The 19,190-nt window shown below is 42.2% G+C and overlaps 1 protein-coding gene across 1 annotated transcript in view; it reads right to left on the reverse strand.

Annotated features, from left to right (window-relative positions):
- Window positions 1–19,190, reverse strand: part of SLC38A3 (solute carrier family 38 member 3) — a 269,690-nt gene that overhangs the window by 22,948 nt on the left and 227,552 nt on the right. Inside the window, exons 9-14 of the mRNA XM_069206822.1 lie at window positions 18,977–19,035; window positions 17,508–17,687; window positions 14,208–14,287; window positions 12,711–12,811; window positions 9,786–9,910; window positions 6,467–6,611 (exon numbers count right to left, since the gene is read on the reverse strand). Of these exons, the coding sequence (XP_069062923.1) occupies window positions 6,467–6,611; window positions 9,786–9,910; window positions 12,711–12,811; window positions 14,208–14,287; window positions 17,508–17,687; window positions 18,977–19,035 (690 nt within the window). The remainder of the gene's footprint in view (window positions 1–6,466; window positions 6,612–9,785; window positions 9,911–12,710; window positions 12,812–14,207; window positions 14,288–17,507; window positions 17,688–18,976; window positions 19,036–19,190) is intronic.

Genomic DNA, 19,190 nt, shown 5'->3' on the forward strand with positions numbered 1-19,190 from the left:
TTTTGCGTGCTTGAACATGCCCGGGAGCATTGGCAGACTCTGGTAGGAAGTGTGGGTGGATGCCAAGGTGTTGAACAGGAAATCATCCTCTATTGGCTCTGAATGCATTGCTACATTGTGGAACATAGCTGCCCTTGATAGTACCTGCGTATATGCAGTACTGTCCTCTGGAGGTGACAGCCTTGTTGGGTAACAATCTGGGCTGTTATCTGATACTGGAGCATCATATAAGTCCCATGCATTCGGATCATTCTGTGTCATCCCTGTATGCGTAGGTGACTGCATTGGAGGTGTTGTTACCGGGGACCACTGTGGTGAGTGTAGTGGGGAAGGTTGTGGCAAAAACCTCGGTGGTGGGGTTTTATCTCTGGCCACTTTCGCCTTTGGCTGCATTTCTGACTCTTGAAATGCCAGCTTTCTTTTGGTTTTGATTGGAGGAAGAGTTCGTATTTTTCCAGACTCTCTTTCTGGATATGCAACCTCCTTTGTGTATGGTCTGGTTCCCCCATACTTACTTCCTGCTCAAATCTGTGTTTTTGCATTTGGCTGGAAAGTCCTTGCTCTTCTGTGTAAGAAGCCGCTTTTTTTGGTACCGATTCTTCTGAGAAAGTCTTTTTCGGGTCCGCCATTACTTTTCTCACCTTGGGTGAGTCGAACTCTTGGTGCCGAGATCGTTCGGTGCCTGAATCTCGACCGGAGTCGGATGTCTTCGGCAATTCTTTGGCCTATTTTGGTGCCGATGTTTGGTCAACTTCTTTTCGATGGGTTAAGCCATGGCCTGCTGGCGGTGGCATCCCCTTGGCCTTTACGATCTTTGTGTGAGTTTTGGATGGGGCAGTTTTACTCAATGTTTTCTGCGCCGTCGTGGGTCGTTCGCTTTCGGATTCGTCAGAGTCCGTCCCCTGGATGGAAATTCTTTCCTCCTCTTCGACATCGACTTGTTCTCTCGGTGTCGACGCCATTTGAAGTCTTCTCGCTATTCGATCACTTAGGGTCTTTTTTGATCGAAACGCCCAACAGGCCTCACAAGTATCCTCCCTGTGTTCTGGTGATAAACACAGATTACAGACCAAGTGTTGGTCTGTATAAGGATACTTCGAGTGGCACTTCGGACAGAAGCGGAAGGGGGTCCGGTCCATTAGTTTCGTCGATGGATGCGGTCGGGCCGACCAGGCCCCGCTGAAGAGCGGAAGCCCTGAAGGGCCGCCGGAGCGCTTCTATACGCTAACACTAAACCGGTACCGAGCGCGAACAATACAGTCGAATTTTCGATATTTAGCTAACTTTCCCGATTCGAAATACGGAGCGAAGAGGAACACGTCCGAACCCGATGGCGGAAATAAAACAACCTAAGATGGAGTCGACGCCCATGCGCAATGGAGCCGAAAGGGAGGAGTCCCTCGGTCTTGTGACTCGAAAAGACTTCTTCGAAGAAAAACAACTTGTAACACTCTGAGCCCAACACTAGATAGCAGGATAATGCACAGCATGTGTATCTGCAGCTACACATGCCACCGAACATATATATATATATATATATGCAACTCCAATGGTCTTCAACAGTGACGCACCCTGGCTGCTGGTGCAGATAAAGGGTTAAGACCACAACCCTTAAAATAGCGAACAACAAAAGAGCACTGCACTCCTGGAGGCTTAGTCATCCAACTTCTTTAATGACGTGCAATTTTAGAATTCCATCAGACTCCACGACGCGTTTCGACAATCTGTCTTTTTCAAGTGGTGTTGTCTGCTGTTAGCCCACTATCTTCACATTAAGGGCTTTTATACTGGATTCTGGGATTGGTAGTTAAGTCACTGATTCACACCTGAGCCTGCTGACTTCATTTTAGCGTTTTGGCACGATTCTTGCTCTTTCATTCAGTGGTAAGTAAATTAGTATTTCTTAGTGTTCATTATTTATGGTGCTTCATGCCTTTGCAAATATTATTCACATCGATCCCCAGACTCAGAGGTTATTTAATTTATTACTAATTCGTTTTTCATTTAGAGCATGATTTAAACTACCAACCATGCACAGTTCTTAACACAATAATTAATGTTCGCATCCGGACCCCAAATGCCACTGAATCTTCCTTCAATGGCAGGGCCGCATCGGCACCAACAGTTTCACTAACAAACACTCACCAGTGTTTATTGCTGAGGTTGTTCAACTCTGTTTGAGGTTGCGCCAGGCATGATTGAAGTGAAAATATCCATTATTTCAAGTCTTCAAATACTAAGTGCACACGCTGGAGATTAGGATCTCCTCGCCCACTTCATACTCCTCATATGATGTAAAACAATCCTGTCGGTGCTGGGTGCTGCCACTGTAATTTACTAGCAACTCCAATGGTCTTCAACAATGACGCACTCTGGCTGCTGGTGCAGATAGGGGGTTAAGACCACAACCCTTAAAATATCGAACAACAAAAGAGCACTGCACTCCCGGAGGCTTAGTCATCCAACTTCTTTAGCTTCATGCAATTTTAGAATTCCATCAGACTCCACAACGCGTTTCGACAATCTGTCTTTTTCAAGTGGTTTTGTCTGCTGTTAGGCCACCATCTTCACATTAATGGCTTTTATACTGGATTCTGGGATTGGTAGTTAAGTCACTGATTCACACCTGAGCCTGCTGACTTCATTTTAGCGTTTTGGCACGATTCTTGCTCTTTCTTTCAGTAGTAAGTAAATTAGTATTTCTTATTGTTCATTATTTATGGTGCTTTGTGCCTTTGCAAATATTATTCACATCGTTCCCCAGACTCAGCGGTTATTTAATTTATTACTAATTCGTTTTTCATTTGTAGCGTGGTTTGAACTACCAACCATGCACAGTTCTTAACACAATAATTAATGTTCGCATCCGGACCCCAAATGCCACTGAATCTTCCTTCAATGGCGGGACCAGTGAAAACTGTTGGTGCCGATGCGGCATCTGCCAGTAACATGTAAGTCTTTAAATCTCATTGCTAGTGCGGAATTCACACAGAGAAAGGGTGAACTCTGTAGTTAGCGTAGTTTGTGTAGGTAACTTATTTATTAAGCCAAGTTAGAGGATACGTTGCAGGAAAAAACATACCCCTAAGGAGCAGTGGCTCTTCCTGATTAACCTCCTCTCCTACAATGCGGTCTCTTTCTCTCCAACGAACTATGACATATCCGCAATCTACTCTTACCACATTTCATTCATGCATCATCACTCAGTTTAAGGCCATTATTACTAGTGGCCAAGCAATGTGTGTGATATTGATCGCACCTGATAAAATCCCACTCCGCCAAGTCAGAATTTATTGGGTGTGTTAAATACCATCAAGTAGGAGTTTTTAGGGATTAACATGCATATTGTGGTGCAGACTGCAACAAATTAGCATGCTCTGCTAAATTCTGGGCATTTCTCTCCTTATAAATATTGGCAGGTTATATCTGCCGACATTTCCACAAAAACCAGAAATTTGTGCGCTAGCAGAAGTTACGACACATACCACAATTAACAGGCAGCTTGTAATGAGAGCCTGAGCTGTAACACATTTTATATAGACCAAGGTATTACACACCACAATTAATTTTAGGGTCCCAGAATTATTTTTCATTATCAGACTTTGACCAAGAGCAAGAATGACAGCAAAGAGGGGAAGGGAGAAGGAAGAGAAAGTTAGATAGACATGGCAAATGGAAAAAAGCAGAGAAGAAAATGAATCTGTAAGAGAGGGATAAACAGACAGAAGGTGTAGGGTGGTGGACAAAAGAGGCATGAGGTGGAATTAAGACTAGGCAGGCTGAATCTTTAGCTACCCTGCGTTTAACAGACACAGCAGCACAGGTGACAGGCTCCTAAGCAAATGGGCTAATGCAGTTATTTTTAAACAATGCACAGGACTAAATATACTAGTTAGTATCTCATGATCCATCAACTCAGAGTTTCTCTGTTAGTTCCTGCATCAGATTAAGGCTTCTCTTCACTTTAGGTCTCTCTGCTGCATGAAACTCTTGTTGGGTTTTAGCACTCAGCTTTCTTCTGGTACCTTAGTATACAATACTACTCTGTTTAAACTACTGTACTTGTCTTCTGTTGCTTCAACTACCTTGCTTGATGGTATTCTTGAGAGGTGGTTTTCAAGTGTTGTACCACAATACTGAGCTTTAAATATCAACTTGTCAGAATATCATACCTAGGTAACTAACTACCAATACATTGCGCGGGTACATATGTAAAGCAAGCATGGCTTTACTGTTCTTAGTTCCACATTTACATAGCTTGAATACACATATATCTTGAAAGTATGCAGAAGTGGAGTTCAATATAGTAAAGCTGTATTTACTTATATAATCACAATATTGTGGTAGTTTGTATGTCAGACTACCAACATGATAAAGATTGTCAGTCATACACACTTTGGCCCATATTTATACTTTTTGACGCAAAACTGCGCTAACGCAGTTTTGCGTCAAAAAAATTAGCGCCGGCTAACGCCATTCTGAAGCACCATGCGGGCACCGTATTTAATCAATGACGGTAGCCGGCGTTAGCCGCCGGCGCTGCCTGGTGTGCGTGGAAAAAAACGACGTACACCAGGCAGCGCCGGCGTAGGGGGATATGGAGCTTGGGCGCCAAAAAATGGGGCAAGTCAGGTTGAGGCAAATTTTTCGCCTCAACCCGATTTGCGCCATTTTTTCGACTCCCAACCCCCATAGAAATGACTCCTGTCTTAGCAAAGACAGGAGTCCTGCCCCCTTGCCCAATGGCCATGCCCAGGGGACTTCTGGCACAAATCAGGCCCCCCTATGCCACAAAAAAAAAAAAAAAAAAAGTACTTACAGGAACTTACCTTAATGTCCCTGGGATGGTTCCCTCCAGCCTTGGGTGTCCTCCTGGGGTGGGCAAGGGTGACAGGGGGTGTCCCTGGGGGCATGGGAGGGCACCTCTGGGCTCCTTCCGAGCCCACAGGTCCCTTAACGCCTGCCTTGTCCAGGCGCTAAAAAACGGCGCAAAAGCGGCCGTACGTCATTTTTTTTGACCCGCCCACTCCCAGGCGTGAATTTTGCCCGGGAGTGTAAATACGGCGCACATGCCTCGGAGTCAATTTTTTAGACGGGAACGCCTACCTTGCATATCATTAACGCAAAGTAGGTGTCCACGCTAAAAAATTACGCAAACTCCATGGACTTTGGCGCTAGACGTGTCTAACGCCAAAGTATAAATATGGAGTTAATTTTGCGTCGGAATTGCGTACAAAAAAACGACGCAATTCCGGCGCAAACAGAGGATAAATATGGCCCTTTGTCTTAAATACTTATCACAAAAATATTATCTTATTGGGTATAGATTTTCTACGAATTCCAATTAAGTGATTATACTACTTAGGACACTATTTTATGGGGCAAGATTTTTACTGCAATTTTCCTGCACTACATCAATGTGGTAGTCGATATTTTGAATAAGATATAGCAGAGGGGGTGCACAGGAGTGAGCACCTCACAGGGAAAAGCCAGGAGGGGTTCCATAGCGGTATGCGTACAGCGCCTTGAGACCCTAACAGGTGAGTAGTGCGCTATACAAGTGAAATGTTTTGCAGAGCAATATTTTGTCACACAATATTGTACAAACGTCTATTTTCCAGCATACACCTTTTCAAGAGACATTGGTAAGGTGACAAATATGCAGGAAAAGTATTGAAAACTACTTTCCAATTTTACAGGTGCTATTAGGAGGCAGAAGCATTTCCTGGTAGAGAGCAGAGTGCTGCAGCTGACAGTGCGCATTCCAAGGGTGCTGACAGGGAGTCCCTGCACTGCCCATGACGTGTTCATGGTCAGTGAAGGGGCCACTCTGTCCCCAACTCTGCCTTTCCGCCTGCCTTTTCATGGTAGGTGCACGGCCGTTGCTGTCCATGACTTTCACTGCCACCAACCAATCCGGATCCCTGATCCTGGCAGTGGCCTCCCGGCAGTTTGACCAGCTGGATCGTAATCTGCCCTTTGGACCACCAGGGGCACGGTGGTCAGACCTCCACAGCGGGTATGGCAATCCTATGAACCACTGAACTGTTAATCAGGCCCAGAGACCAAACACTAAGAACATAAACGGTAAGGATGGAAGTGAGACAGAAAAGGCATAGAATAGGAACATTAAGCATTTTCATTACAACTGCTATTAGGAAAGGTGTATTGTCCGAAAAATATCCAACAAAAACTCCAACAATGAGCCTCTGCTCGCACTAGAAAATCCACCTCTTACACGGTTACCACAGACTACAGTATTGATACCTGCAGAGTTCCAGTTGAAAGAGGTGTTCACCACTCAATTCGACAAAGACTTCTACCTCCTAAACACTCCATCCAGAAAACTTCTAACTCATGTCTGTTTGCCGCTTGAGATTGTGACTTATCTCAATAGCTGAAAAACATTAATCTTTCACATGGAATCGTTGGTATATATTTCATGACTGATCAAGGCAGGGCTTACCGATGATGCCGAAGATTCCAAGGATGGTGGGTGCAAAGATGACTAGCAAATTGATGAGAGTGAGAAGGACCACGGCTATAAGGACATGGCGCAGCCAGTTGAATGGCTTGTTCTGGAACAGCATATGTTGGATGGCCCGGCGCACCTAAAGAATGAGACCAAAGGGATCAGAGCTGATTAGGGCCTATAGGACTACTTTGGTTCTTATACAGTAGTACCAGGGAAACCAAGCCACAGTGGAAATTTGACAACATTAACATGCTTATATCTTTGACATCAGCAGTCACTTAAATATTTCATTACCCACCACCTCCTAGTGTTCAGTGTTTCACCTCTTTTTCTCCATTATTTTCCCCTACTTGTTTTTCCCTCTCAATCTCTTTTGCTTAACTATCTCTCACCTTACTTTTATTTATTTCGCTCCTAATTTACCTTGACTCTCCCCTTCAATTTCTTCATCTCAGCTTTTATTTTCCGTTAATTTGCTAGTCACTGTCCCTCCTTAAAATCTTTCCTGCTTTCTAATTTGTTCTTCCCCAACTCTTTCCCTTTCAACTCCGCTTCATATTTATCCCTCCCTTTTACTCTTCCTTTTATCATTCCTGCTATATCTACACTGCCTCAATCTAGTCCATCTCTTTCTATTGTTATTCAATCACTCTCCACCTTTCCATTCCCTATTTTATGTCTCCCATCTTCCTTGTCCTCTTTTTCTCTCTCTACTTTTACTTCTTTCCACATTAATACTATTTTAAGCAACTGTTTTAGAATATCTCCTTTATTACTTCCAATTCTCTTTATAATTATCATTCCTTCTACTACTTCCCTCTCCCCTGAAATCCCTTCTTTTTATGCTTCCTCCACAGCTTTTCTATCCCCTGTCCTTTACTTTTGCTATTATTCTACTTCGTTATTCTCGTATTTATTTTCTCAGATTCTTTCCCTTTCTCCGGTTTTTTCTTTGATCCTTTTCATGTATGCCCTTCTTGTAATATTCTTTCACACTCTTGTCAGTCAACTGTTCCCTCTTACTATCATTCTGCTCGCTCATATACCTTTCTCTAAACGTATTATTCTGAACTCCTTCCAGCTGTTATGTCCTTGTTTACTACCAGTCCCTCTTCTTAATATTTCCTGCTGCTCTCTTATCATTCCTGAAATCACTTCTATATTTCGCCTAATGTTTATACAATTTTAACTCTACTATTATTTGTTATATATTATAATGGAGTCTGCAACCCCTGTATAAAAGCCTATCTCTAATTTCCTTATTACAAGTGACTTGTGATGTCCCTGGTCACCTGAAATGAAGGAATGGCATAGCTGTTCAAATGTAATAACCTAATGCAGTTGAGTTCTAATGTCACAGTGCCTGCTGCCAGAGCCATCAACCAGGGGGAAGGCAGAGGTCAGAGAGAACAATTGAAGCTGTAGTTTTAAAAAAAAAACACACATTTTCCTTCTTCTATACTTTTCTAGATGAACTGTGGCAAGCATAAAGGAAATATCCATGGCAATATTTTCATTTTTTACGTGCCTTAGGTAATTATATGAAAGATATGGGATGGAGCTTTGTCTGGATGGGCTCTGTCAGAAGAAGTGGCCAAAGGAGCAGAAGAGTGGAACCATTTTTTCACACATTCTTCAGGTGAGAAGCAGCTTCTGGTCCTGTAGCACTCTGTATTTCCTCCCGGGCTTACCCCCTAGGCTGGAGTTTACGGGGCAGTCCCAGAGTGCACCGGGATGGGAATGAGCTGGCAGAACAGAATGCTTCTTTGCAGGTCATTAACAGTAGGTAAGTGAGCATTCTCATTGCCTGGCCAGCTACCAATGTTCCATCAAGGATGGTAATGTTTATTCCTTCTTGATTAATACGCCCGTAGACATCCTTATGTCTCTCTCTTAATGATTTTGCCTGCTATTAGTATTCCTTACTATTTTCTTCCTTTTCCTTACTACACCCCCTTGAAACTATCTTTTTCCCCTCCTCTGTCACCTGATTACTTAATCACACTCTTATGTTTCTATCACTTTTTCTTTCCTTCTTTATTTTATTCCTTTCCCTAATGCAGTGTCACCACACTTTATAGCTAGTAATTTAGGTAAATAAAAAGGAGTGATTGTGCCTCTAAACCAGCAATGAGTTCCAAGTTGTGTTGCAGGTACCAAGGTTTGGAACATACTAGTACACAGTGCGTGTAGACCCAAGAGGTGCATGAATGACTATCTGTTGCTTGATATATTTTTGTTATTGGGAGCATTGGTCTAATTAGGCGGTGTAAACAGGATCATTACTCTATTTATATGCTGCTCACAGTACCACACTTTTAAACTTTTTCTCTTTTCTCATAATTGAATCCTGTAAAGCATACAGAGTCCCTTTCGTCTTTTCTGCAAAATAATTTAGTAATCTCGTTCTGGATTTGGCAGTTCCCTCTCCCTAGATTTGCAGTTTTCGACTTCAATGCTTCATCCTAGGAAAAAGTTGGAAACTTCTTCTCCAGAACTATTTTTTTTGTTTCTAAAACTAGTCTAGGTCTTTTGTTAACTTTGCATTGTGTATTTTACTGCATCATGTGCCTTGCTTACTTCTGTGTTAGCTCATAGAGTACTGTAATGCGCTCTGTGGTATTTTGGAGTAGTTTGTGCAGTACAACATATAAATATAAATGCACACAACATTAATACATGTAGTTTTTCACATTTTTACTGTGCTAGTGTATTTGCACTCCTCTCTTTAATTTGATTACCACTGCAATTATCTACACTTAATGTATTTTTCCCTTCTCTGCCCTTTCCTACCAGTCTTCTTTCTTCTTTACTAATATCCTTCAGAATTTGTACTTCTATTGTGGTCTTTCTTCAGTTCCTACAATAAGTGCATCTACTCCCCTACTTTTTTTCTTTGCTTTGTCATTCATTTCACTCTTCTAAACGTGTCGACTTGTCTTATATTGCTTCCTCCAATTTACTTTCTGCTATTTAAGTCTTTCAGTCCCATACACTACAACAATCCAGCTCCCGGACATTCTTTTGTCTTCGCGATTCCATACTGTACATTATTTTTTAATCCTTGCATTTTGCTTCTCAGCTCTGTGCTTATCCCATACTATATCTGCAAACTGTCAAGCACATCGAGATGTCAAAGGTAATCCAGGCAGCTGGGTTCACCAGGCAGCGGAGACCTCTGCCACCAAATCCCAAGTACAGTGGTAGTGGTTTTTTTTTTTAAATCAGAATTTTTTTCTTTGAACTTGGTGACCTAGATGACGATCTCATTCATCTGTATTGACTGACCACTCCTGAACGTGATACTCACTGGGAAGAGTACTATGGGCACTGTGAGTGTCACCGCTGTCAACACTGCTACACGGACACACAAAATGAGGATATCAAATGGGTCCACTCTGCTGTAAGTGTGCAGCAACTCCGTCTCCACCTGATCTGTAGAGAAAGTAAGACAGAAGAGAGGAAGATGATTGCCATACCTGGTAACGTTAAGATGCCCCTTCCCTGAGATAACTCATGACGCGTGCCAAGCAAGAAGGAATGTTTGATAGAGAGGATAAGTCAGATACCACACTAAATACAAATCTACACCATAAGAATGTACACATTCCTGACACTAATAAAATATAGTGATGACATTAAAACCCTTCAGCTAATTCACAGAACTAAAAAGATTTATAAACAAAAAACAATGATACTCTCGAGGTGTAAAAATGTGAATAACCCATAAAAACTACCACAGCCTACGAGCTTCGAGTCATTGGGATGACTTCCTATGATTCTGCAACTACTCCTGTGATTTAGCTAAGGGGGGGCAGGAAGAAACACAAGATCTCGGAGTGGTATCCACCAGCCAGCAAGAAAAGTTACCACAAGTATAAAGTGAACATGGAAACTTGAATTTAAAGGTATTTTGCTGCAAGGAGGGATGACTGCGACACACTGGTGCACGTTTTCATTAAACAATTACAAAAATACATTTGCTTAATAAACAAGTTACACTTGGTTACTACGTCCTTGCAAGAAAGCCATTAAAATGAACACATTTTGTCAATAAAAATGTGTGCATAAACATGTGCTTGCTGCGGCTTTTCAAATAATGAACAGTACGTGATTGTGTAAATGTATTAATGTGTTATGATCATGGCTTTAGATTGGCTCCTATAAAAATAAATGGGAAAGACTCGAGATACCCAGTTTCAGGCGCCTACTGACAAGTTGAGTCAGCCAGAAAGTATGTATAGCAGACCAAATAACTCATTCCAATTACACCCAAGAAAGAATTGTACTTAGAAACAACTGAAAACCAGCACGAATTTGTATAGTATGTTCATCTTAATTGATGGTACGGCGCAGCAGTATCAATAAACAATTTATGGTGGACATCATTGCCCTTATCTTCCCAACACAAGCCCCCACTCCTTTGTACTATCTTAATCCTTTCTCTAACTCAGTCTTTCACCCACTTCCTTTCTCTCTATGCGTGCCTGAATGAACAATGAAATGTTTTTACTCCACAAAACAACTTGCGCCAAAGATACATATTGAGTTAGTAAAGGCCTACAAACACTGTAGTTTCATCCATAGGACAATGTATGTGCACATACTGTAGTGGTGACGTTTGTAAGAAAAGCAACCCCTCCTGCCCCGACCACCAATCGCCTCATAAAAAAATGTCTCCTGTAAATAATCTCGAGTTTTGAGGCCGCAACCACAAGGGCAATGCCCAGAGCAAAGACCAGTTTAGTAAGCCCCAGCTGCACCCACCTTGTGATGGACAGCCATGTCTGGTGGTTGGCTGACTGGTCATCCTAAATTAAGCTAATTCAATTCAGTCAGTGCATGTAACAAAATCTAGGCAAGACTATACAATACATTGTGTACAGATTCTTACCCAACATTTAGTAATCAAGAGGGGAATTTAGACTGGATTACATCTTAACACAACGTGTTATCATTCATAAACCATGACTCTAGTTAACTTCCACCAGCAACAGAACGTATACATATCTCAAACAGTTTGGATCTGCTTAAGAGTCAATTAGGTTAATGGTGATGGATTTATGTCAACATTTGGCCTACTAATATATGTCCATGACCATGACTTAGTCACGCCGTGATTGCGGTATGCCTTGCCATTGAACTGCCATGACTCTAATATGGCAATCTTACTGTGCTAAATCTAGCCTTAGACATTGAGGCATTAGAGCCATGTCAAAGTCACTGAACACCAAGGAGATGGCCAAGGTGATGTAATGGCTGCTAATGTGAGAGGGCACACCACAGGAGCACACTGTATGTGTTTGTGTGCTCAAACCGACTCACTCATCATGATGACTAGATGTTGGTTGATCCCTGGTGGCCCCAGTGACATATCATGAGGTATACATTAGACAGATATTCCATAAAAATGCAGGTTTATTATACCTGTTTCTTCTCTTTCTTTCAGTGACTGATGTACTGTCAAAACTGTCCACACTACAGGTCAGTGTCATGAGTTGAGAATACTTTTCTTCACAGTAAGTGGCTGCACTGAAGCTTGATGCATAGGAAAATTATTTGTTTAAGCCACTGTTGCAAGCACGAGCACCAGGAAATAGGCAGTGCTTAATTTGTACATAAAAACGTGCTGGTGCCCAAAGCCCTCCTTTTAAACATTTGGCTGCTGCAATTAAATGTGCGAGCATGGAATACTGAGGCAGAGTAATCCTGAAGCCATCTCGGGCCTCTTCAATCCATTTACAGCCATTTTCTGCCCCTTCAGCTCACTCTTGCAGCTTTCTGATTTCTCCCATTGTGGCGCTTTTTCGTTTTGCTCTTTCTCCATCTTACCCTTTTGTGTCTTTTGCTCGCAGTAAATGCTTGAGGCAGAAAACATAAGTGCCGGCCCTCAAAAATAAGTGCCGGTGCCTGCACTGGAAACCACAAGCACAAATTAAACACTGCAAATAGGTAAATGTTTCTGCCATGAAAAGCTTTATCACGGCTTTTTGTGTTTTAACTTAAGTATTACGTAGCTTTGTGTATGTCTTCATCTTGTGTTTATATGTATGTTTTCATCCTCTTTTTATGTCAGTGGTTCGTAACCAGTGATAAGCATTACTGTAGGGATTTCTCTTGTTCTTCTTATCATGAAAGGACATACTAGCAACTCGTTTCGACAGATAATTGTCATTAAAAAAAATCAGTAGTTAAACCCGCCCCACTTTCATAACACAGATCCAGGGGAACGTACCATAGAAGGTGAGATATCCAAAAAGGGCTGCCATGAAGTACATTACGTACATGACAGTGATAGAAATATTGGAGATGTGCTGCATCTTGCGCTTCGAGGGTCTGTAAAATAAAGAGATTGACTTATAGTTAATCAGGTTTACAAATAGAAAGTGCATCGAGCCAACAAAATTATTCTCTCAAATGCCACTTTAGAGACAAGCAACAGATTCACTCTGGTATTTAATAATGTCAGAAACCAGCTTTCACCACAGAAGCCCCAGAAAACAGTGAGTGGTCAATGGGCTCCCTTTAGTTCCATCCTCCCCCTGCCTCTCTGTGAAGGAATCACTTCTAGCAGGTCAGAGGTTGGGATATGCAAAAGCCTGTATTTATCCTTGAAAGTTTGTGAAATGTCATGAAAATTACATAAGAACATGTAAATTGTGTTAAATGTGGTTTGCAGTATCTTGTGTGACATTTTGCAGCAAAAATATAATTTACATAAAGTCAAGTGAGATTTTGGGAGGTGACTGGCTCACGCAGGAAATGCCTCTTGCACAAACCAGTCTCCCACCAGCAAAAATGCATACGAAATGTTGAGAATTTCGCATAAGTGAATTTGGACATTTTATGAGCATAATTGGAATTTCACATGGGCCTATTCTGGAGACATCACATCCAAAGTATGAAATAGGCTGTGTTATGTAATTGGTCTTCTTTAATGGGGGGCTCATGTTTTGGTTCAAAAGGAGGACTTTTTCTCATTCGTTCCTTAGTGCCACTCTGCTGACTCATTTCTTGATGGCAAAAGGGGGGTTCATTCATCATGTACATTCACAAGCACAGGATTTTGTTGTTTAGTACCTTTTATGGGGTTCAGGTACTGGTAAAAACAGTGGGTACAAGTTCACCTTCTTGTACAATCACATCTTCGCTCTAATCTTGGGTGCACAATTACAGTTCAGTTAAGTATCGATCTCGGCCTGAAAGGAATTATCTGGACAAAAATGTGTGCCCAAATAGAGGCCTACACCATGTGGCTTCTTTGTAAGGATTACTTCTAAGCCAAAGTAAATCACCCTCTATTAGTTGTTCTTCTGCCTCAGGCAACACCTTATTTAGTAGGTGGAGAGAGCCACTCAGCCAGCCTGAAACTTGGCTCATAAATTGGCGAGAAGGTTACTCCTTACCCCTTCCCATTCTGTCTGCCTCCTTCCCTGGAGACATCATTGGTAAACATTTAAGTTCAGGATTTGTAATTCAAAAACAGTGACAGAACAAAATAAAAGAAAGAGAAACATGGAATGAACGGAATGAAGAGTGGAAAGAAGAATGAAAGAAAAAAGAGAAAGACACATGGCAACAGAAATGAGAAAAATAGAGATTAAGAGTGAGAGGTAAAATGGGAACTTGAAAGAGGGAAGCTGGAGAAGAAAACAATAAGAACAAAAGCAAAGTATTGGTTTGCAAATTAAAATTACGGAAAAAAAGATCATCGAGGCGTTAAAAAACTCACTCCTTCAACTCGGTGTATATGGGGAGCACTTCAGGGTGACAGACGAAAGCGAATGCCATGATGGGGATGGTGTACGCCGTCTGTAAAGCAGTGACACAAACATATGAGGCTCGAGTACCCACAGCTATCCCAGACGGAACATCAGTGATCTGTCCACGTCCACCCTACACTGTATCTGTCCTGAACATTTTTCTCAAATGAGGCAGTGTGTGCAGAGGGGATCGATACAGCAGGAGAGCAGTTTGCTCGGATACAACTTGCAGGGTCGCTTTGCCTTCAAACACTCTGACTCTATTTTGTATTTCTCTACTTGTTTTGGCACTAGAAACCACCAGCAGTTTTTGCTGCAGGCGAAACACCAGCTTTACACCTGTGAACCCACTCAGGGTCTATAAATTACTAACAACTTGTTTTTGTATAACACTTCAGATTGCAATGCTGCCCTATCTAAATCTGGTTAGTAGCTAATGTTATTATTAACCAATTTATGGTACTCAATTTATTGACCTTGAAAAGGATGTTATGTTGAATCTTCCTTCTAGGGATTGGTACTTAACGACCTTCAGATCATCAGAATTATCTGCTGTGAATATTCAGATCACTACGCCATCCTCTGGGCTTCTATACCTAATGACAGGTAAAACTGCTACTTAGCTAAGAGCTATTTGAAGGGGAGCAATGGGCAAGGAGAAGAGACAAAAAGGGGACATAGTAGTCACTGGTTCTTTCAGGCGGGCAGCATCCAAAAACCTGGGCTGGCTAGCTAAACCAGGGCATGCAGCAATCCTAGTGCGTTAAGAGGGAAGAGGGAAAAAGCCAGGCGCGGAAACTGCTTTGGCAGATAAGAAGGCCTTAATGTTACAAAGCTGCAGCCACCACAGGAGACCTGCTGCTTCTGTAGTCACTAGGGACAGGCTATGGTCTGACGATTGGCACCAGCCCCTATGCTTCAGAGACCCCTACCATCTGGTAGCAGCGTTCTGATTGCTTCAGTTTCACCAAACATATGGGGCCAGATGTATCAAAGCTTTTTGCATTCGCAAACGGTGCGAATGCCCGTTTGCGAATGCAAAAAGCCATTTGAGAATGTATCAAAGGCATTCTGAATGCAATTTTAAGGAATCGCTAAAAAATAGCGATTCCTTAAAATTGCGACCCTGTTTAGAGAGTTGCGACTCTCTAAATAAGAAATCGCAAATAAGGATTCCTTATTTGTGATTTCTAAAGTACATGTAAGAAGCAATTCCTTAATGCGAATTGGGCATTAAGGAATCGCTATTACCACCAAGTTGAACTTGGTGGTAACCATGTGCAAATTTTAAAAATGCATTTGGCATGTGTGCACCTTACATGTTGTAAATAAATGTTTTGGGGTGCAGCAGAGGGGGCCTTAGGCCCCCACCACCCTGGACTTTGCATTTCCCAAAATTGCGAATTCCAGTTAGGAATTCGCAATTTGGGACATGCAAAACATTCGCAAATGTAAATGGGGGCTGTATTGCAATTTGCAATTTGGTAATAGCATTTGCGGTTTTAAAGAAATCGCTATTACCGAATTGCAAATGTGATACATTGCATTTTGTGAATCAGAAATAGCGATTTCTTGAAAATTGCTATTTCCGATTCGCAAAATGCATTCTTGATACATCTGGCCCATGGTTCCTGTAGCTTACATGTGAGAATGTAAAGACTTTTCAACATTACACCTATTACCATGTATTTCTCTATAAAAGTACTTTGAGAGTGCTGCACAAGGTGATATTCACAAAGCCATGTATTTTTGATTCTGGTGGATTTTGGCGCTCACTGATAGGAAAAAATAATGGCCTTTATAACTTTTCTCTGAATCTGCTCAGTTACAGAGTTTACTCTTCACACTAGTCCAAAGGTGCACATGGATAAGTAGAGTATTGTCATTATTAATTGCTTTGGGATTTAAATACATTACATCTGTCCTGCTGGGCTTTAACTTTTATGGATTAAGGACCGTATTTATACTTCTGTTGCGTCGAATTTGCATCATTTTCTTTACGCAAATTCGGCGCAACCCTAACCCCATATTTGTATTTTTACATTAGACACCATTTTTTGGATGCATGCACCTACCTTGCATCAAAGAGATGCAAAGTAGGTGTTCCTATCTAAAAAATGGTGCTATCCCCATAGACCCATATTTATACTCCTGTACTAAAATGATGCATGGGTGGGAGGAGGGGCTAAATAATGGTGTACAGCTTGCTTTGCACCATTATTTAACGCCTGGGTCAGATCACATGTTAGGGGAACTGTGGACCCATTTCCATGGTTAAATACCATGGAATGGGTCCACAGGTGTGCTCCACAAACCCCAGGAAGACCCCCAGCCCCACCAGAGGGACACCAGAGGATGGGGACCCTAACCCAGGTAAGTCCAGGTAAGTAATATATATATATATATATATATTTTTTTTTCCATCCGGAGCCCTGACTTGGGGCCTCCTGCATGGCACATGGTGCAATGGCTATGTCCAGGGGACACTTGTCCCTTGTGCTGGCCATTGGGTGGTGGGCATGACTCATGTCTTTCCAAAGACAGGAATCATGCTTTTGATGGTGGTGCGCCAGGAAATGGCACTAGTCTTGTTAGAGGCATTTTGCTTTGCCTTTAACCAGGCTACCATAATTTTCTGATGCACAACCCCCTCCTTCCCTACTGCCACCCCCACCCGGCTAGAGTCTTCTTCTAAGACGGTAGCCCAAGTTAGTGCCGGCTTGTCCCATTCAATAAAATACGGCACCCGGCTGGTGTTGTTAAATGATGTGAGCCGGCACTAGACCTTTTGCCGCAAAACTGCGTTAGAGCAGTTTTGTGTCAAAAAGGGTAAATATGGGCCTTAGTGCATTATGCAAGTGAAATAATCCAAGGTCCCTTTACAGGTCTGATGTTCGGCGATGCAACCCTGCCAAATGCTTCTGTAGGTTAAACACTTTGTGTAGGGGGGCCCACTTGGTGTCCTTTCCTTCTAAGCCTGGCAGTAGGAAGAATTGCATCTGCATATAACAGCCCCACCATTAATAAACAGGGAGGGGACCCTGTAAATTAATTTTGCAGCAGGAGCCTGGACTTTAATAATCCATGGGGACTGGGGCATGTAATCTTATGTGCTCTGTTGATGGACCTTGTAAAGAACTGTTAACACAACCTGTTGCAATGTGGATAATCTTTTGTCCAATTCACTACTTTCCCCAAACTCGCTCCCATTTTTCCATTGCTTTCTGCAAAGCATTCATGGTTAACAGACTCTTCTAGGAAGTACTTACCTGTGTGTTGATCGTAAACATGCTGGGAGCACATACGCTTTCCACTGACTCAACAACCAACGTGTGCCCGTTCTGGTAAACACCACTAGTGTCATGTGACAGGCTGAGGTTACCAATCACGGTGCCATTTATGTCTCTCTCTGTCAGCGGACAAGGGATCTGGAACTTTTTGTATATCACCTACGAAAAGAGTGAGAACAGACATGTGATTATTGTTCATATGGGAGCAAGTAACCAAAAAACATTTATTCCATCTAGCTGTTGGTTCTGTTGCTCCCTGTCAGTTCTCTAAATTTTGTGACTGTATCCTTCATTCTGTTGTGCTACCCATGTCTGCTTCCATTTTTACTATTGATTTCCTTCCACTGGTTCTCTTATTCTTGGGTTCCAATTTGAGCCCCTGCTCTGTTATGCATGCAGGACAGCATCCATGTTTTCTGCATGTTTTTGCAGAGTCCTTCCCAGGTGACCATTGCTGTTCTAGTCTGCTTCTAACTTATGTTTTTCACACGGTTTCTGTCCTTCTTGCATTTATCTGCTCTTTTCTCCCTCTGTTGCCTTTAGTCCTGCTTTACTTGTTGCATTTGATGAGGCAACTAAAAGGACACAAAGCAAAGGAGTGGTAATGGGTGTATGTGAAACTCCGGTGAAGTGTGAGAGGCCAAAGAGGTGTGATTCTGAGAGACTTCACTTAATCGTGTGAGGCCAGGGATGTGCCAGTGAGTGAGACATTGTTGAAATGCGTGAGGCCAGTGATGAGGCAATGAGTGAGACATTGTTAAACTATGTGATGTGAGTGACGTGTTAATGAGTGAGACAATATTGAAGTGTGTGAGGCCAGTGATATGACAGTGAGTGAGGCTCCTGTGAAGTGTGTGATATCAGGAACTGGGCAATTGGTGACCCTCAGTAAACTGCCTAAGCCAGAAATGCACTTAAGACCACGGCCAGTGAAAATAGGCAATTTTGTTTTCTGCATACTTATGACTCTGCCGCACTTGCCACATAATCCATCATTTTCCACATAGCTTGCAGAACAAAAAATGATTTAAAAAATCATTATACTATAAAGTTTGCCACATGTGTCACCACGCACTGGTATCCGTGTTACTGTGCAGTGACAGGTCACATTTCTTTGCTGTATTTAGGTGCTAAACTGATACTAATGAGGTGCGGGCCCTGTCCAAATACTGTAACAATGACAAAACAGTGAACTATATCTAAAACAAAATGTGTCACATTCTGCTACAGTTTTTTTTTGTTTTTGCTGCATAATTTTGTTAACCATGCCCAATAAATTATTGCTCCCCTGGTGCATTCTTCCAGTGGCTCTGAACACGATTATAAATCCTTTGTACTGCATAGAGCCCTTACTACTGTTGTAAATGAGGCATCATTCATGCAAGTGTGGATATAAATGGCCCCAAACGCCAGTGATACAAGTAATTGTGTAATTTGCACACACTCACCGAGACTAGGAAAAAGACCATGCAGCTCAGGGAGAAGCCACTTGCGTATCCTAGGTATCCTACAAGAGACAAAGAGCAACCATTGGAGAATGAATCATGACACTGCCACTTTGCTAAGTGAATCATGTAAGTACTCCTGCCCACTATTAAAAAGTTGACCTTTAAAAGATGGCTCAATTGATATCAATTACACCTAGGCAGAAGCTTGACTTGG

This window comes from Pleurodeles waltl, chromosome 9, assembly GCF_031143425.1.
Source record: "Pleurodeles waltl isolate 20211129_DDA chromosome 9, aPleWal1.hap1.20221129, whole genome shotgun sequence".
Taxonomy (NCBI): Eukaryota; Metazoa; Chordata; class Amphibia; order Caudata; family Salamandridae; genus Pleurodeles; species Pleurodeles waltl.